Source organism: Sander vitreus, chromosome 17 (assembly GCF_031162955.1).
Source record: "Sander vitreus isolate 19-12246 chromosome 17, sanVit1, whole genome shotgun sequence".
Taxonomy (NCBI): Eukaryota; Metazoa; Chordata; class Actinopteri; order Perciformes; family Percidae; genus Sander; species Sander vitreus.
The window spans coordinates 23,551,032-23,566,432 of NC_135871.1; the positions used below are offsets into that span (position 1 = coordinate 23,551,032).

Here is a 15,401-nt window from a genome sequence, read left to right on the forward strand (position 1 = left end):
CTTCCTTGTTATGTTTACTCAAGTGTACTTTAATTATTCTATTCTACTTTGTAATTGTAGAATGGAAGGGCTACACCTGCATTTACAGTAACTATTTATAGTAATCATGTATTGTGTAATGACAATACATCTGAAGCAAGATTAGATACAATATTAGAAGCAGCTTTCAATACAATATAACACAATCACTAATTACAGGCTTGAAAATGACCAGTGACCTTCTGTGATGCTTGAACATTATGAGCTTCACAAAGGTAGGATGTGTTGTAGGGCTTAAGTATTGAATTGCATTAGATTGTACAGGTGTATCTAATGCGTTTATAAACTGCATTTTTCACTTAGTGCCTGAGCAAGATCTACGATGGACTGAAACATTGCAAACACCATGGGAGCATCATCTCTGTGCAGTCTTCTTTCGCTGTTTAGTTGGAGAATTTAAGCCATTTTTCTCAAAGTATGAATGCTACCACCAGAGTGCAACTCTCTCCCTGTCCCTCCCCAGTCGGCTGCAGTGCGTCACCACAGGCAGTTGCTTATAGATGCTTTAGCAGCCCTGCAGTAATGAAATCTGAGCGGCTGTTATGGCAGGATGACCTCACCTCAAACAGCCAACCTGCCGCAGCTAAATGAATATAATGAGGTGTTTGTCATGGTTGTCTGGGCGTTAGTTGTTGAGTTACAGTACTGCAATGTTTATATCCTTGTTTTCATGGAAAGGCAACATGAAACAGGCCAATTTTACCCGACATAATTACAACGTGTCCAATAATTATTGGAACGTGTACTCTGTCTATTTTTCTAATAGATTTGCTGTTTTTTGACATTACAAAAGGCTGATGGTATCAGTACACCTACAATATTTTTAGATTACATTTTATTCCATGCGAGATTGCATTGCCATAGAAATTATCCCAAGTCACTGCTGTTTTGGCAGTTGTGTGTGTGGTATGTGTAGCAGTGACAAACAAGAGATACTTCTTGAAGATCAACCCAGGTGGGACTTGAACCCACAATCCCCAGCTCCGGAGGCTGATGCCTTATCCATTAGGCCACTGGGTCAGACACATTGCTGCATCAATCAGAATTTCAAAAGAAATTGTAATACTGCTCTTTAGCCAGAAACTGATGTCACCTTCAATCACCAAATTCATACACAAAGACACAAAATAGAGGGTAGAGAAAAGGAACAAGTGTGAGTCAGAGAGTTAGAAATTAATGCAATATTGGGGGGAAATACTAACATTAATGATCAGACCTGTTAAGACACACTTTCCACTTTCCATTTTCTTTTAGATTTAATACATAATGCATTCTCACCCTCTCTTTATTTATTTCTTCATGACACACACACACACACACACACACACACACACACACACACACACACACACACACACACACACACACACACACACACACACACACACACCACCCAGGGGGCTGCACTGATATTGTCTGGGAGAGTTAACTCAGTCAGATCATACCGTGTTGTCATGCGACGTTCATCACATCCATCAACAACAGCCATAACGTCCAGACTTCTCATTTTCCACTCAGGTAAAATTTTTCATGACCACCTTTTCTTGAATTTGATTTCTTAGATACAGAAGGAGTTACTGATACAGTACAGTATGTAGTCTGTCTATTTGTCAACAGCCTGAAACTTTATTCTACACTGGACGTTTCTGTTATACAGTAGATTACATGGTTATATTTTGAAGAACATTGTTGCATAGGATAAATACATATTAAGTAATTAGAGGAAGTTGATGTATATACATTTTCTAATGAATTGTTGTACTTACTAATTACAGTAATGTCCTAAATAGCTAGCATTCTACAAATAACCTAGTATTCACATAAGAAAACATATGAAGAAAAAAGTGAAATAAAATAAAAGACATATGTCTTTATGTGTATTATAAAAATACAATGTATATTAGTTAAATTATTGTTTTCTGAGTCTGAATCTGGGTGTGACTTTAAACAGATGCTGGTAATTACTCACCACTTCCCCATATAAATATCATCTTATTTATTCCTAATTGGGGTGACAGTGGTCCTCTCTACAACGTTCATTAATATCCTCCACATTTAACCATGTCATGAAGTCTGAAGCCCAGTTCAGACCAAAGATTTGCTACGAGACGAGTTGAAACGCCACCAATAAGACGAGACGAGACGGTGTATCTTTGCACTTCCACCCTAACTTCCGACTTTTAGGTTTTTTTGTAGCTGGATATATCATTTGTTTCGTGTAAATATGAATGTGGATAACGTTAGTGGTATTGAGATGCTTGCTACAGTTGCATTTCCAGTGATGAATCGATGAAAACACATTTGTTTCTTAAGGCTGTTTTATGCTTCTGTGTCAACTCTACGGCGTCGCTCCTATGGCGTCGCTCCTACGGCGTCGCTCCTATGGCGCTGTGACCCTTTCGGAGTTCTGCGTCGGGGTTGCTTTGCATCGCGGTGCATTTCACCGCCATAATGCTATGGGGTGTCGCCTGTGTCTGTGTCCCTCACCACCGAAACAGTACTCAGAATGGCAAACCCCATAGACTGTCGTGCTAAAATATTAATCTTATTTGTTTGGCCTTTTCTTGCTTAGATTTTGTAAAAAGTATCAAGAAATAGACACAGTAAAATCCATTGACCTAGTTACTGTAACCAGAAAATAAGTCGGAGGTTATTTGCGGGGTGTCTGCCAGCCAGTTTATGCTATGTTAGCAAGCAAACTTTAGCACAACTGCCCACAAAATACTGCTTGCTGGTGAAGTGCTAATTTCAAAACATAACTGACATATTGACACTACAAACAGATAACCCCGTCATTGTAACCAAAATATGTCTGCGTTTATTTGCAAAGCTTATGTCAGTGAAGTAGCATGTTGCTACTCACAGTAGGCTGCTTGAAACACCGACTATCAACACACAGGACGAGTTGACCAATCACAGGCCTTGCGGAGGGGCATTCGCGGCGACGCAGAGGGGTCTGCGGGGGTATGCTGTCGATTCGACGCAGAAGCATAAATCATCCTTAACGCTACTGGGCGCTCTCTCTCTTCAGTCACTCTCTATCTCGCGTGACCATATAATGTTACCGTGCTTTCGGGCAGTCGTTGAGGCTCCGTCTTAAGGCCGTTTTATGGTTCTGCATTGAATTGATGGCGTACCCCCGCAGACCCCTCTGTGTCTATGCCGGACCCTATGCCGTAGCCTGACATGCATTGTTGCGACATGTAGACATGCGTCGCTCGGCCGTGGCTTGGTAGCGTTGCATTTCCCCTGACTCATTTCCTGGTCCTCCTTCTCCATAAACAACATGAAATCAAAGAGAGGGTTAACTTTTCCTGCTAAAGATTTCCCACCTTGGTCAGAAAACACAGGGGAGACACTTTGTTTCTCTCACTATGACTCTAGTGTCGGTACTCTCTCACTTCTCCCTTGCTCTAACACACTCCCCACACACACACACATGCCGGCTCGACACCAGCGCACAAGTATAAACATGAGGCTACTTACAGCGAAAGCTCTGCGTGGAGCCTCCACAGAACCATAAAACGGCCTTTAAACTCTGCCATTTTGACCAGCTGTTTGTAACATAAAAATAAAATAGATTATGGATCATTTTATTTCTATAGTTTGTAGCTGACTTTACCAGCTGACTTGGCTGTTGAAACAGGTGACGTCCCTTAGGCTACGTTCTAAAACCAGCCTCTGCGACTTGAACAGAACTGAGTCGCAGCGAAACCATCAGCTGGCTTGAGTCGAGCTGAGACGGGCCGGTTCAGACCGCTGCAACTTTTCCCTGAGACGTTCTAAAGTTGTTTTGTCTCGAATCTTTGGTCTGAACTGGGCTTACTGTAAATAGGAATGAAATATAATAAACTTATCACAAAAAGTAAGGAAATTTGTGTTTGGTAGATTATTTCTCTGTGGTAACAATGCTTTTTGGCAATAAATCTTATGCCGTTGGAAAGCCTGTTTAGTTCCCTTTCAAATGATAAACCCCGCCCTGTGGGGGTGAGCGTTGTCATCTTGGAGGATAGAGTACGGTCCCAGACTGTGGAAATAAGGGATTGCCAACTGGTTGCAGAATCTCATCTCTATATCTCTCTGCATTGAGATTGCCTCCAATGATGACAAGCCTCGTTTTTCCAGTGAGGGAGATGCCGCCCCACACCATCACACTGCCTCCACCAAAAGGTGTTATTCTATTGGTGCAGCAATCAGCATAGCATTCTCCGCATCTTCTCCACACTTTAACCCTGCGATCCAACTTCCGTAGGCAGAATCATCCAATCCACCAAACACCAAATGAGTCAATGGCAGAATAAACTGTTTGGCATTGGCAGAGAAGATTTGGCAAATTTTTCATGGGCGCAACCCACATACTCAGCGCTGCTGCTCATCCCACAAATGCATGTTCCTTACAAATAGGGCACCATTTGAAAGGGAACTAAACAGACTTTCCAACAGTATAAGATGTATTGCCAAAAAGCATTGTTACCACAGAGAAATAATCTACCAAACACAAATTTCCTTACTTTTTGTGCTAAGTTTATAATATAAAATAAAATAATAATACTGTGGTATAAAGGTTTATCTTGTAATTCATGGTAAGACAACAAAACAGTTAGGCTACTGTTAAGCCACTGTATCAACATATGACCATAACATTCACATACAAACGTGACTATGGTGTCCTACTGTATTCTTCTGCACATCATCAGAAGCAGATGTTATTTTGAGAAAGTGTGCTAATGAAGGCAGCCTATCAGCTCTGTCCTCCCCCTCCTCCTCACTGCTGATTGGTTGACTCGTGGAGGCAGAGGATGCCGGGACAGCAAAGATGTCCGCGCTCATTTGAAAACCTGCGGTAGCCAAATCCTCAGTTTGGCACCTGATCTGAGTTGTTTTTATGTTTGCACTGGTGACGACGTTGTGCTCAAGCAAGATTCATACTAAGGAAAGACAAGGACTCAGCGACAAGAGCCAGACTATTCCATACTATCAGGTTAGCGGCTAAATGTCTCCCTGCAAACTCAAAGCTAGCTGAAGCTAACATTAGCTAGCGTGCTAATAGAGCCAGAGAAAGCAACGGTACTCTGAGGGTCTTTAGCGTTAGAAGAGTACTTTATAGCTAGCCTTTCACTCACAGCTAACTTTCAACAGTTTTATTCATATAAATTACACAATCATATTGGCTGTCAAGTACTGCTTTTTGTTTTGGGATAATTTGTGAGTTGAAAACTTACAGCTAGCTGCTAGCATGTAGCGTCTGTCAGAGTCAACAGTATACACATACAGTACATACAAGTTGTTATTTGGGGATTTGTATGTCGTATGGTCGTATTGTACCGGCTTCTAACAATGTTATTACATGTTGTGAGGGATAACGTTACAGATAGCTAACATAAAGCCCTGTTTGGTATTGTTTCATGCTAGCTAACTTAGTGATATGTAAAATGAGAATAAAGCCACAAACTAACGTCATTCACTTATGGCTACATGTCTAATCTGATTATAATCAAGTCAGATTGATGATCACATGTTTAGTCGTAGCGTTAAATGAAAGTAAAATGCATTTGTTTATTTTGAAGTGGAACACCATAACCACCTCAAGTACAACTAAAAACACAAGTACCATAATTTGACAACCGCCGTCTTAACAGTGCCACAACTTTGGGCTTTTTATTGTCTAAATTCATAGCTATTTGTTATGACAGCTATGAACAAATGATCCTCATCCACATTAAAGTTGGGCTTCTTTTAAGTTGTACTCTTCCAAGGTACCTTGCTAACGCCAATTAAAACCCAGCTGTCACTCTCTATCATCCACTCATTTTTTTTAATGTGTCTAGTAGGTTTGTCCTCTTCAAAAATAAAATGTTGTGTGACAATAAGTGAGTACAGTATTACCAAAACATGCTGCACCAGGTTTACAATGTAAGTGTAATAAGCATTATTTTGGTGGAAAAATGGGTTCTTATGTTTTCCTATAGGCTGCAGTTCGCTTTTTCAGTTTTGTCTCTGGGCCCCACACGTCATTCCCATGTAGTGAAAAATTCTTAATTTATGGATTTAAATATTTGCTTTACAACATTTGCATAGGTATTGCCCTAGATTTATTTTATGACATAGAAAGTCCTTTTGTCTCAACTCTCCTGCATTCTACATGATCTTCTCTACATGAACAACAGTGAAAGAGTCTGGTAGAATATGTTAAACCAATCAAACTGTGCTGTGGCCAGTAGGCTAAATGACAAAAGGTTTCTTGCTTATTTGTCTTCCTCATCCCCTATTCTTCCTAGAAATAATGCTGATATCTGGAACTCATGTCGGAAGTCGTGTATGAAGAGACAGCCACGATGATCGCAGCAGGGGAATTGCAGTCGTTTGTCCCGTTTGGCCGCGAGCACTGCAGGAACCATCCAAATGCCTTCAACCTGCAGCTCAGAGAGCTCCAGCCCGCCTCTGAGCTCTGGTCGTCCGATGGCGCCGCTGGCCTAGTGGGGTCGCTGCAGGAAGTCAGTCTGCAGGAAAGAGAGAGGGTGAGATTGCATGGCATTACATGTCTTTTATATAATTATGCTTATATTCCACCTATACAAACACTTATGTTTGTAAAATATTAAAGAGGATAAAAGCAGCAGTAGCATACAAGGAGAATAAATACAACAAAAGAAAGTAAGGAAATTTAATTTTGATATTGTTTTTTTTTCAGGTGTGTTATTGCTTTAAAATGTCTTACCTTGTATGGCACTAAAAATACCTTCTTAACAATGTTAGTTGACTTAACAACAATAGATAGTCCTATCTATTGCAGTTAAGTCAATGTGATGCAACATTACTTTTAACTTGGTACCAAGTTAAATGTATTGTTGCATCACTTCTTTAGCAATGAAACTTGTAATACTATTATATATAACTTGTAGTTTGTATTTTTGATTCAGTCCTTGTTGTGTTGGCTTCATGGATATTTTTTGATTGGCAGGAATGCTGGCAGCTTAGGAAGGGCTGCAAGGGAGTCAGGGAGGAAGATGTTGAGTTTGAAGAGGAGCTCTACGCAGCAGGAACTGTGGTTGTCTGGAGCCAGGGCAGTCGGACCCAGGCCTCCAACGTATATAAGGCCTTCACCGTCGACAGCCCAGTGCAGCAGGTAGGTTACTGAATGCTGTTTTTAGGCCGTAAGCTATCGTGATACCATTCTTCTACCCGAGGGCAGATCTAAGACACTATGTTGATTTCTGTCTGTGAAAGTGTCCTTTTGCTTTACAATAAGTATCTTTTGAGACTCAGTAGACAAATTAGATGGTAATTAAGGTGTCGGTTACATTTTATTAACATTCTTAGGTAAGACAAAAGCTTTTCAAATAACTTAATTGAGAAATACAAGTTTGGGAATGAGATTATAAGAATTATGGCTGTTTTGTATGGATGCATCATTATATTAAAAACGGATGGAAATAGACTTATAATTTTTGTCTTTGCAACATGTTGACACTGTTTTATATTCTGTCTGCAGGCCTTATGGTGTACCTTTGCTGTCCCTCAGAACAAGACAGACGGTACTGTGTCATTCAAATGTTGAGAAGCACGTCTTGTTTCAAGTTATCTATTCATATCTATTCATTGAAGTTCTGTAAAGAAGATACATACTCTTTATTGTTGTTTTACAGAAGAGGAAGTGGAGCAGACAGTGTGTATCGTGCAGAGTAGCTGTGTCAACGTTCACACTGTAACCGGGAAGGATTTTATCTCACCACTACCCTTTCAGGTGAGGAGGAGAGATACACTGGTGGGAAATGTTTTATCCCACAGAAGAGAGGAGTCAAGACATGTAGAGAAATTCAAAAGCATCTGCTAAATTTCAGATTCAGTCAGCTTCACCAACGTTTGATCTTTGTCACTTTGGTTTCGTTTGGTGTAACTTACCACAGACCAACCAGATTGGCAAACATGATGTTGATGTGTGCAGGTTATATACTTAATGATAAGAGCTTATGGATATTTAAATTCTTCAAACTTTAATATCCAGAAACATGTTGTGGCTACCTTTTGGAGCCTCCAACGAGAAAAGTTGCTGCATGTAGCAATAAACAACCATTTCAGTTCATTCAGTGTATCACAGAAAGGTTTCACCTTCTAATCTCTGAGTATATTAAAACTATAAAGATGATTAAATTCCAAAATGCTTTATTGTCCATTTTGGACAATCAGTCATATTGTACAATGGGCATGCTTACTGACTTTTATGTTCCTTTAAATAAAAAGTCCCTAGCTGTTTTCGTGTGTGTGTGTGTGTGCGTGCGTGTGTGCGTGCGTGCGTGCGTGTGTGCGTGCAAGCGTTAGTCAGATTTGTGATTTTCCCCAGGGCTGAACCGTTGTCTGGCTAACCAATAATAATGGAAATTTTGGATCACTGACAATTGTAATCAACCCAATCAATATTAGATACCTGTGTGAGAGAGAGAGATGTGTATTTATGGGTTAATTCTGTGTCTCTCTGTGTGTGTATTTGTGTCATTAGTCTGTTGCACAGCAACAATATGCAATTTGATTCAGGGATGTGTTTTAACCAATAAGTTGCAGAAACCGTGATGGTGTGCTGCTCAGAGGAAATGATGTTTCCTCCGTTTGTTTTTTCTTGCTCGAGGCCTATGAAGGTGGTAATGTGTTGGATATTTACTAATGGAAGGTCTGACACCCACTCTCATGAAATGATTGCAATGAACAGAGGCAAGCAGACAACATGTTGGTGTTTTGAGCAGAGCAAGAAAATCCTTGAGAGCCTTTGTGACAGGAAGCATCTCCACTGCTGGGGTGTCCTTGACACTAAAACCCTCAGGGTGTTGTTCTCTAGTTGACCCTTCAACTCTCTTTAGAAGTTGCAAAGACTAGAATTTCGTTGTAAGGTTCAATCGAATATCATATTATGAAATAATATTACAAATATTGATGCATTTACCAAGAATTTTCATGATCATTTTTCTTAATTAATGGACTGATCATTAGATCTATAAAGTGTTAGAAGATAGTGAAAAATGTCCATCACGTTTCCCTGAGCCCAAAGTGACCTCTTCAATTGCTTGTTTTGTCCGACTAACGGTCCAAAATCTAGTATAAATAATAATAATCATCATCATCATCCAGCAATAATTACCTGGCATTCACCACTTAACATCATTTGATGAACGTTATTTAATGTTTTTTGACCGAAATTGAGCCGTGGTATTTTCATTAACCGCCCATGCCTTTGTTGTTCTGTAGTTATGATGTGTCACAAGTGGCCAAAGAAATTGGTAATCGCAAGTTTAAAGAGTTGCCTTTAGGTCATTGAGAAGTTTGTTTGTCAAATTGTAGAAATGGCATCTGTTTCAGTACTGTGTGGAAAATTGAAACGTTAATTGTTGTCATTATTACACAACAACACAACTATATATTTAAAACGTCTCCCCTGTCTATCCCCTCTTGTCTCCTCCAGGTCTCAAATGTCTGGGCAACAAAGTTTGGACTTTTGTTAGAACGAAAAAACACAGCGACTGACGCACAACTCAGCCTCCCCGGGTACACATTAACACTGCACATGCATATTCATACACAAGTCAAGAGCTGAACAAAACCTGAACAAATGTGTCTGCATTAATGACAACCTCTTAGTCACACACTCGCACAAACCATTGTCATTTGGCAGGTAACTGAGCTCTTTTTCTCTACAGGGAACCTTTGCCCACAGTGTTCAGCATGCTGCATCCTCTAGATGAGATCGCACCAGTAGTGTGTAAACCTGCAGGTACAACACGACCACACACTTTCTCTGTGTGTCTCTCTCTCTCTCTCTCTCTCTCTCTCTCTCTCTCTCTCTCTCTCTCTCTCTCTCTCTCTCTCTCATCTCTCTCTGTTATCTCTCTCTCTTAATGAGTCATCAGCATACTTAAACCTGATTTTATGTGTGATTTTTCAGGTCTGTTTGAAGGATCCCATGTACAGTATGCATCTGATGCCACCATGAAGATAGTGTTCAGCTGCTGTCAGCCTTCTGTAGTTGTCTCATATGACACTGTACAAGGAATACACTCTGTCTGGGCCCTGCGCAAAGTGACACAGGATGTGAGTGAATACACAGACATACACATTCAAACACAGAGAGTCTACCTTTCCCTAACCTCGAGCTTCTTACCCCCATCAGGAGCGTTCTACAGTCCTGCGGTGTACAGCAGATCCAGTTGGCACTCCGTTGGGTCTGATGGCATCTGGCTTACTGACCTCTCACCTCCGTAATATCTCCCGCCTGGACTCCCCCGGTGGCAGTGGGGCAACCGGGCTCGGTCCCGGAACTGGAACAAGGTAAAAGTGAAGTGAAAGTGTTGTCCTCATATCAGTTTATATGTGAGATTTTTGGCCTTCATATGGAAATGCCTCATTATGTCTACAATTGTTATTAAACTTGTATGCTAGGAATGTCCCACAGAGACACAATCTGTTTTACAAACAAAACCTGGCCAAGATCGTCAATAGCATCAACATCAATAGCAGTATAAATAAAATGCATATAGAGAGAATACACGTAAAAACGTGCTTCAGCTATTTGCAATTATTATTTTATTTTATATTTCCACTGGTGACCTTTAGAGCTTCTCTGGTCTCTGACCTTGTCTGATCCCGTTCTTTGTTTTCTGCTCCTAGTTGTGCAGTTGGTCCTGGCTCTCCTCTCCACTACAGCGCTCTGCACGGCCACCAGAGCAGGATCATGACGTCTTCACCAGGATTTCACTCCCGTGTTCATTCCCCGAGTATATCCAACATGGCTGCCCTCAGGTGAGTTTGAGTTGAAAGTGAAGGGGCACGTAATTCTTTTTTTTAATTTTTTAAGAAACACAGATTACACATATACAGTACGTGACACAAACAGACAGAACAGGTGAAGATTTAAGAAAATAAACTTTTGCATATGGTCAGTCAGCCCCTAACTGAACTTTCCAGCCTGATTAAGAATGCCCTCTAAAACTCTACTGTGTACTATGTCCCTTTTTTTTGTCTTCCTCCATCTTTCTATCCCAGCCGTGCCCACTCTCCAGGCATGGCGGCTCCATCCTTTTCAGGCGCGGCTCGTTTCAACACGTCTTTCCATAGCCCGTCCCCCAGGGTGCACCATGGCATGATACACTCTCCCAACAGCACGGTCAATGAGACAATGCTGGTACCGGAGATGGAGCCCATCATACCCGACCTCTGCATGGAGCAGCTGTGGAGTGAGACGGTCACAGCTGGCTGTCACAGGTAATTACCAGGACTGAACCCTACATGTGTAGGCACATGCTTCATTTACATCAATGACAGACAATATTGAGAATTAATTATTGATATTTTTTTTTATTTTAATGGGATTTCAACTTTGTCTTTTAAGTGATGGTCTTCATTCTGCTGAGTTCAGTAATGTAGCTACTTAGCTTTCTTAGCTTTTTCTTGGCTATTTTAGCGACTGAACTTTCAGGTATATTTAGGTACATCACTTTTATGATTAAATGCCAGAAAATGTAATGGCTTTTTATCAAAGTTGTGTCACCAGCCATCATTATCATATAAAAAAAATGTTGTGTTATGTCAGATACATTCTTTTGGGAATATAATTATTTCTTTATGCAGTTATTTAATTTAATTTTGTAATTAGGTACTCCTCATAGGGGTGTGAATCTTCAATGGTCTTACGATTTGATTACGATTATCCTGTCAACGATTTGAATCGATTCGATATCACGATTCGTCACCTCCTCAATATTATTATATATTGCTACACATGGTTTTCATCCACAAATTCAAGCAGTCAGATATATACATGAACTCCCCTTTTTCTTGTATCTGCTCTTAAAAATAGACACTTCCTCAATGTAGTGGCGTCTGAACACAGCAGACAAAAGGCAAAAACAAAAACAGCAGTGACCGAAAAATAGTAAGTAACATCAGTAGGCAATAATAGATTACGGTCTGTCATCAATGCAGAATCGTCCAGGTCTGCATCGCGATGCATCGATGCGATGATTCATTTCAACATCCCTCACTCCTCATATACTTGATTTTGGTGATGTTTGGTAGCACCCAGGTAGAGAGAAGTGAAGCATTTCACCACGTCCGACCCACATTTTCCTCTTTATATAGAATTACTCAATTACTAAAAAGTTGCCATGATTTATGTTGACCTATCAATAACAGAGAACAGAACATCATATCTAGAAAAATCCTTAACCATTTAGCTAAAAAAGTTGGTCTGAGATCATTTCTAAATCACTGATAAGCTCGGGTCTCCTTCGATGGTAAATGTGAGATTTTGTTTTACTCTTGGTTTTGTTGCTGTTCTTGTTTAGTTACTACTGCTGTTGTTTAACATGAATCTTCATCTTTTTTGTGTTTGCAGGGATATGAGCAGCCAGGCTTGTAAAGTATTTCTGACCTCTGACCTCTGTGAGAACCGCTACCTCTGTTTCCTGGTGGAGTCTCACCAACAGCTCAGGTCAACAAACACACACAGTGTAGCCGCCATACACAATACATATTTGATAAAGACTTCCCTAGCATGCACTACTTTATATTGTGGAATCTAGGGGCCCATTAAAAGTCTAAAATCATCTAAATCTAATGGCCGAGGCAATATGACAGTAACAGTACTAAACATTGATCGCTCATGAACGTAGAATGCCAGACAAACCACTAAAGAATAGTTCAAATGTAACTTGCTTACTTTTCTTCATCATCACTCTCTCCACCTTATTTTGCTGTGTCTTTTTCATTGTTTTCACAGATGTGTGAAGTTTATTGAGAGCAACAATACATCTCAACTAATCTTCACCTCTGTCACGACCATCCCTGCCAAAGATGCAGAGCCTCTGCAGGTAGATCACAAAATTTAGTCTTCATAAGATTTACAGTGTGTAGGTGAAGGTTATTGACAATATGTTTCCAAATCAATACATACACACACAATCTACTCGTTTATTCAGTAAGTTAGTAAATAATTTTTTTTAGCTCAACAATTACAAAAATTATGTTTTACAGGATGTGATTGTACTGTACACTTGCGGTCACTTTATTACACTTGTACAATCTAATGCAATCCAATACAACTGTTCTGCCATAAAGTCTACCTTTATGATGCCTATAATGTTCAGTCTTTTTCATAAAAGGTGTTAAATTAATTATGTTTTAATGCTTAGGTCAATGGTGTTATTGTACTGGACTGAATTATACTGAGAGGTGTTTGTAATATTCTGCCACCTCATGTATGTAAATAGGAAGGAACAAAAATGAAACGATATAATGCAAAGTAATATGATGACCTCATAGTACTATGAACTATGACCTCTATGATAAACATATAATTGAATGTGCCTTTGGGGGCTGACTGCGCAAGACAAGCATGATTGATCCGCTTCTAGTAAATCTGTTTCTATTATTTCTGACAATTTGATAAACAAAACACCTAATATGCTTGAGTAAATGAAACCCCAAATACAAAACTGCTTTGAAAAATACTATTAATATTTAATAGTGCTGTCAGTTAAACGCGTTATTAACGGCGTTAACGCAAACCCATTTTAACAGCGTACATTTTTTTATCGTGAGATTAAAGTTCTTTTTGGCCTAGTAGTAGTAGTAGTAGTAGTAGTAGTAGTAGTAGTAGTAGTAGTAGTAGTAGTAGTAGGACTAGGACTAGTGGATCTAGCTAGACCGGAAACAAAACAACAGGCACACCGCACACACTTGTTTGGGCTTGCGAGCCGGCCAAAACTTTACGCTTTGAGTGGATGGTGAGCGCGAGACGCCGAAATGGATGCCATTAAGATTCTGAATGGAAAGTTTACTTTTAAAAAGTTGCCAAATGGTTCCATTGACAAGACCAAAGTGATCTGTGTGTTTTGTCGTTGTGAACTGAGCTATCATCGCAGCACGTCCAGTCTGAAATACCACTTGATGGCCAAGCACACAGCTGATGCAAATTCTCCGCCCCCTCGTCAAAGCCGTTACATTGTGTGAGAGATTATTTGCTCCAAGTGAGAATGTTAGTGTGAAATTGAACACTACAGTATATGTCAATGTTGTTTTCAATAAAAAAACATTTGCTCAAAGCAAGCCGGCGATTCACTTTTCCATGTTGATAAGAGCATTAAAATGAGAAAAAATAACAGGACAAAAAGAAATCAAGGGACATTTAGAATAGATAAAAATGTGCAATTAATTGCGAATAACTATGACATTAATGCGATTAATTGCGATTCAATATTTTAATCGTTTGACAGCACTAATATTTAAATGCTATCGTTAAAATCATCGGGAGAGTCCAGTACAGCCAGACTCTGGACGTTAAAACTGAGTTTAGCACTCCTATTCAAGTTTATTTTCTGCTTGTTCAACAATTGTTTGGTAAATTGCTATTAAACACATTCAGAGAGGTACTGAATTGCGATTTTTTTTCTCTCTCAATTTCTATTATTTTGGAATGTATTGTAGAGATGTTGTATTGAATTGCAATGTATGAAGCTCAAACAGTGTGTATAGGTAGGTTGTGTAGTTAGCAAAAGTTGCTACGGAACCAAACAATTAAATAAAGCCAATACATTTAAGTGTGAATGATGCATTTGTTTGAGTCTAATAATAGACTAAAATAACTGTGGCCTCGTATTTGCCACCACTTCAAACTATGAGAAATGATACTAGAAATATTCCAGGTTGCAGCTATGAACATTTACAGACGGGCTCATCTGCTTTTACTCTCTCTGCATTTGTCATATGTGTGTGGATTTTATGGCTGGTCTGGGCTGAAGCTTTAGCATGTTTATTTAACATCAAATTGTTGTGTGGGATGTTGTGACCATTGCGTAGGAGCCATTACTGTATCCTCTTTAAACCATCTGGATGTTTACGCTATCCGTCTGATATAATTAGGTCTTTACTTGCTCCTTTTACCTTTTTAGAAACCAATGTGTGTGTATTTAGCTGAGCTAAATCTCTGCCTCAGAGAACATTATTGAATTTCATCATTAGACCAGAAATCCACACACCAAGTCTTAATGACGGCACTTGATTGATGTATCAGTCAATACTTTTGCAGTTTTAATGTATCTGGAAAGGATTTGTACTAGATTAGGTTTCACATTTTAGTTAGAATAATCATTTCTGAGGTAGTATTATCCTGCATACAAAGTATTGATCATGAACTAAAAAAAAAAAAAAAAAAAACATGAATACCAGTGCTGGGTATTGCCTTCAACCTCACGATACAAACTGTAATACAGACGGTCTTATTTTTTGACTGATCTACTTTTTCTTCTATTCGGTGATGTAAATAAGCCTGACTTATAGGGCAGAAACAATTGGTTAATTTATAGAAAATTACGATAATC

General features: G+C 39.5%; 1 protein-coding gene and 1 non-coding gene across 3 annotated transcripts in view; one reads left to right on the forward strand and one right to left on the reverse strand.

Moving 5' to 3' along the window:
* Positions 1-986: 986 nt before the first annotated feature.
* On the reverse strand, positions 987-1,059 carry trnar-ccg (transfer RNA arginine (anticodon CCG)). Its single transcript has one exon. It is a non-coding gene; the product is annotated as a tRNA-Arg (tRNA).
* A 3,777-nt stretch (positions 1,060-4,836) lies between these two features.
* The window catches only part of anapc1 (anaphase promoting complex subunit 1), a 57,855-nt gene continuing 47,290 nt past the window's right edge, over positions 4,837-15,401 (forward strand). For both annotated transcript variants that reach the window (XM_078272940.1, XM_078272941.1), the window contains exons 1-13: positions 4,837-5,020; positions 6,318-6,557; positions 7,001-7,165; positions 7,532-7,574; positions 7,686-7,783; positions 9,491-9,573; positions 9,726-9,799; positions 9,971-10,116; positions 10,196-10,353; positions 10,693-10,824; positions 11,068-11,286; positions 12,419-12,514; positions 12,803-12,893. In XM_078272940.1, the coding sequence (XP_078129066.1) occupies positions 6,342-6,557; positions 7,001-7,165; positions 7,532-7,574; positions 7,686-7,783; positions 9,491-9,573; positions 9,726-9,799; positions 9,971-10,116; positions 10,196-10,353; positions 10,693-10,824; positions 11,068-11,286; positions 12,419-12,514; positions 12,803-12,893 (1,521 nt within the window). In that variant the 5' untranslated portion in view covers positions 4,837-5,020; positions 6,318-6,341. The remainder of the gene's footprint in view (positions 5,021-6,317; positions 6,558-7,000; positions 7,166-7,531; positions 7,575-7,685; positions 7,784-9,490; positions 9,574-9,725; positions 9,800-9,970; positions 10,117-10,195; positions 10,354-10,692; positions 10,825-11,067; positions 11,287-12,418; positions 12,515-12,802; positions 12,894-15,401) is intronic.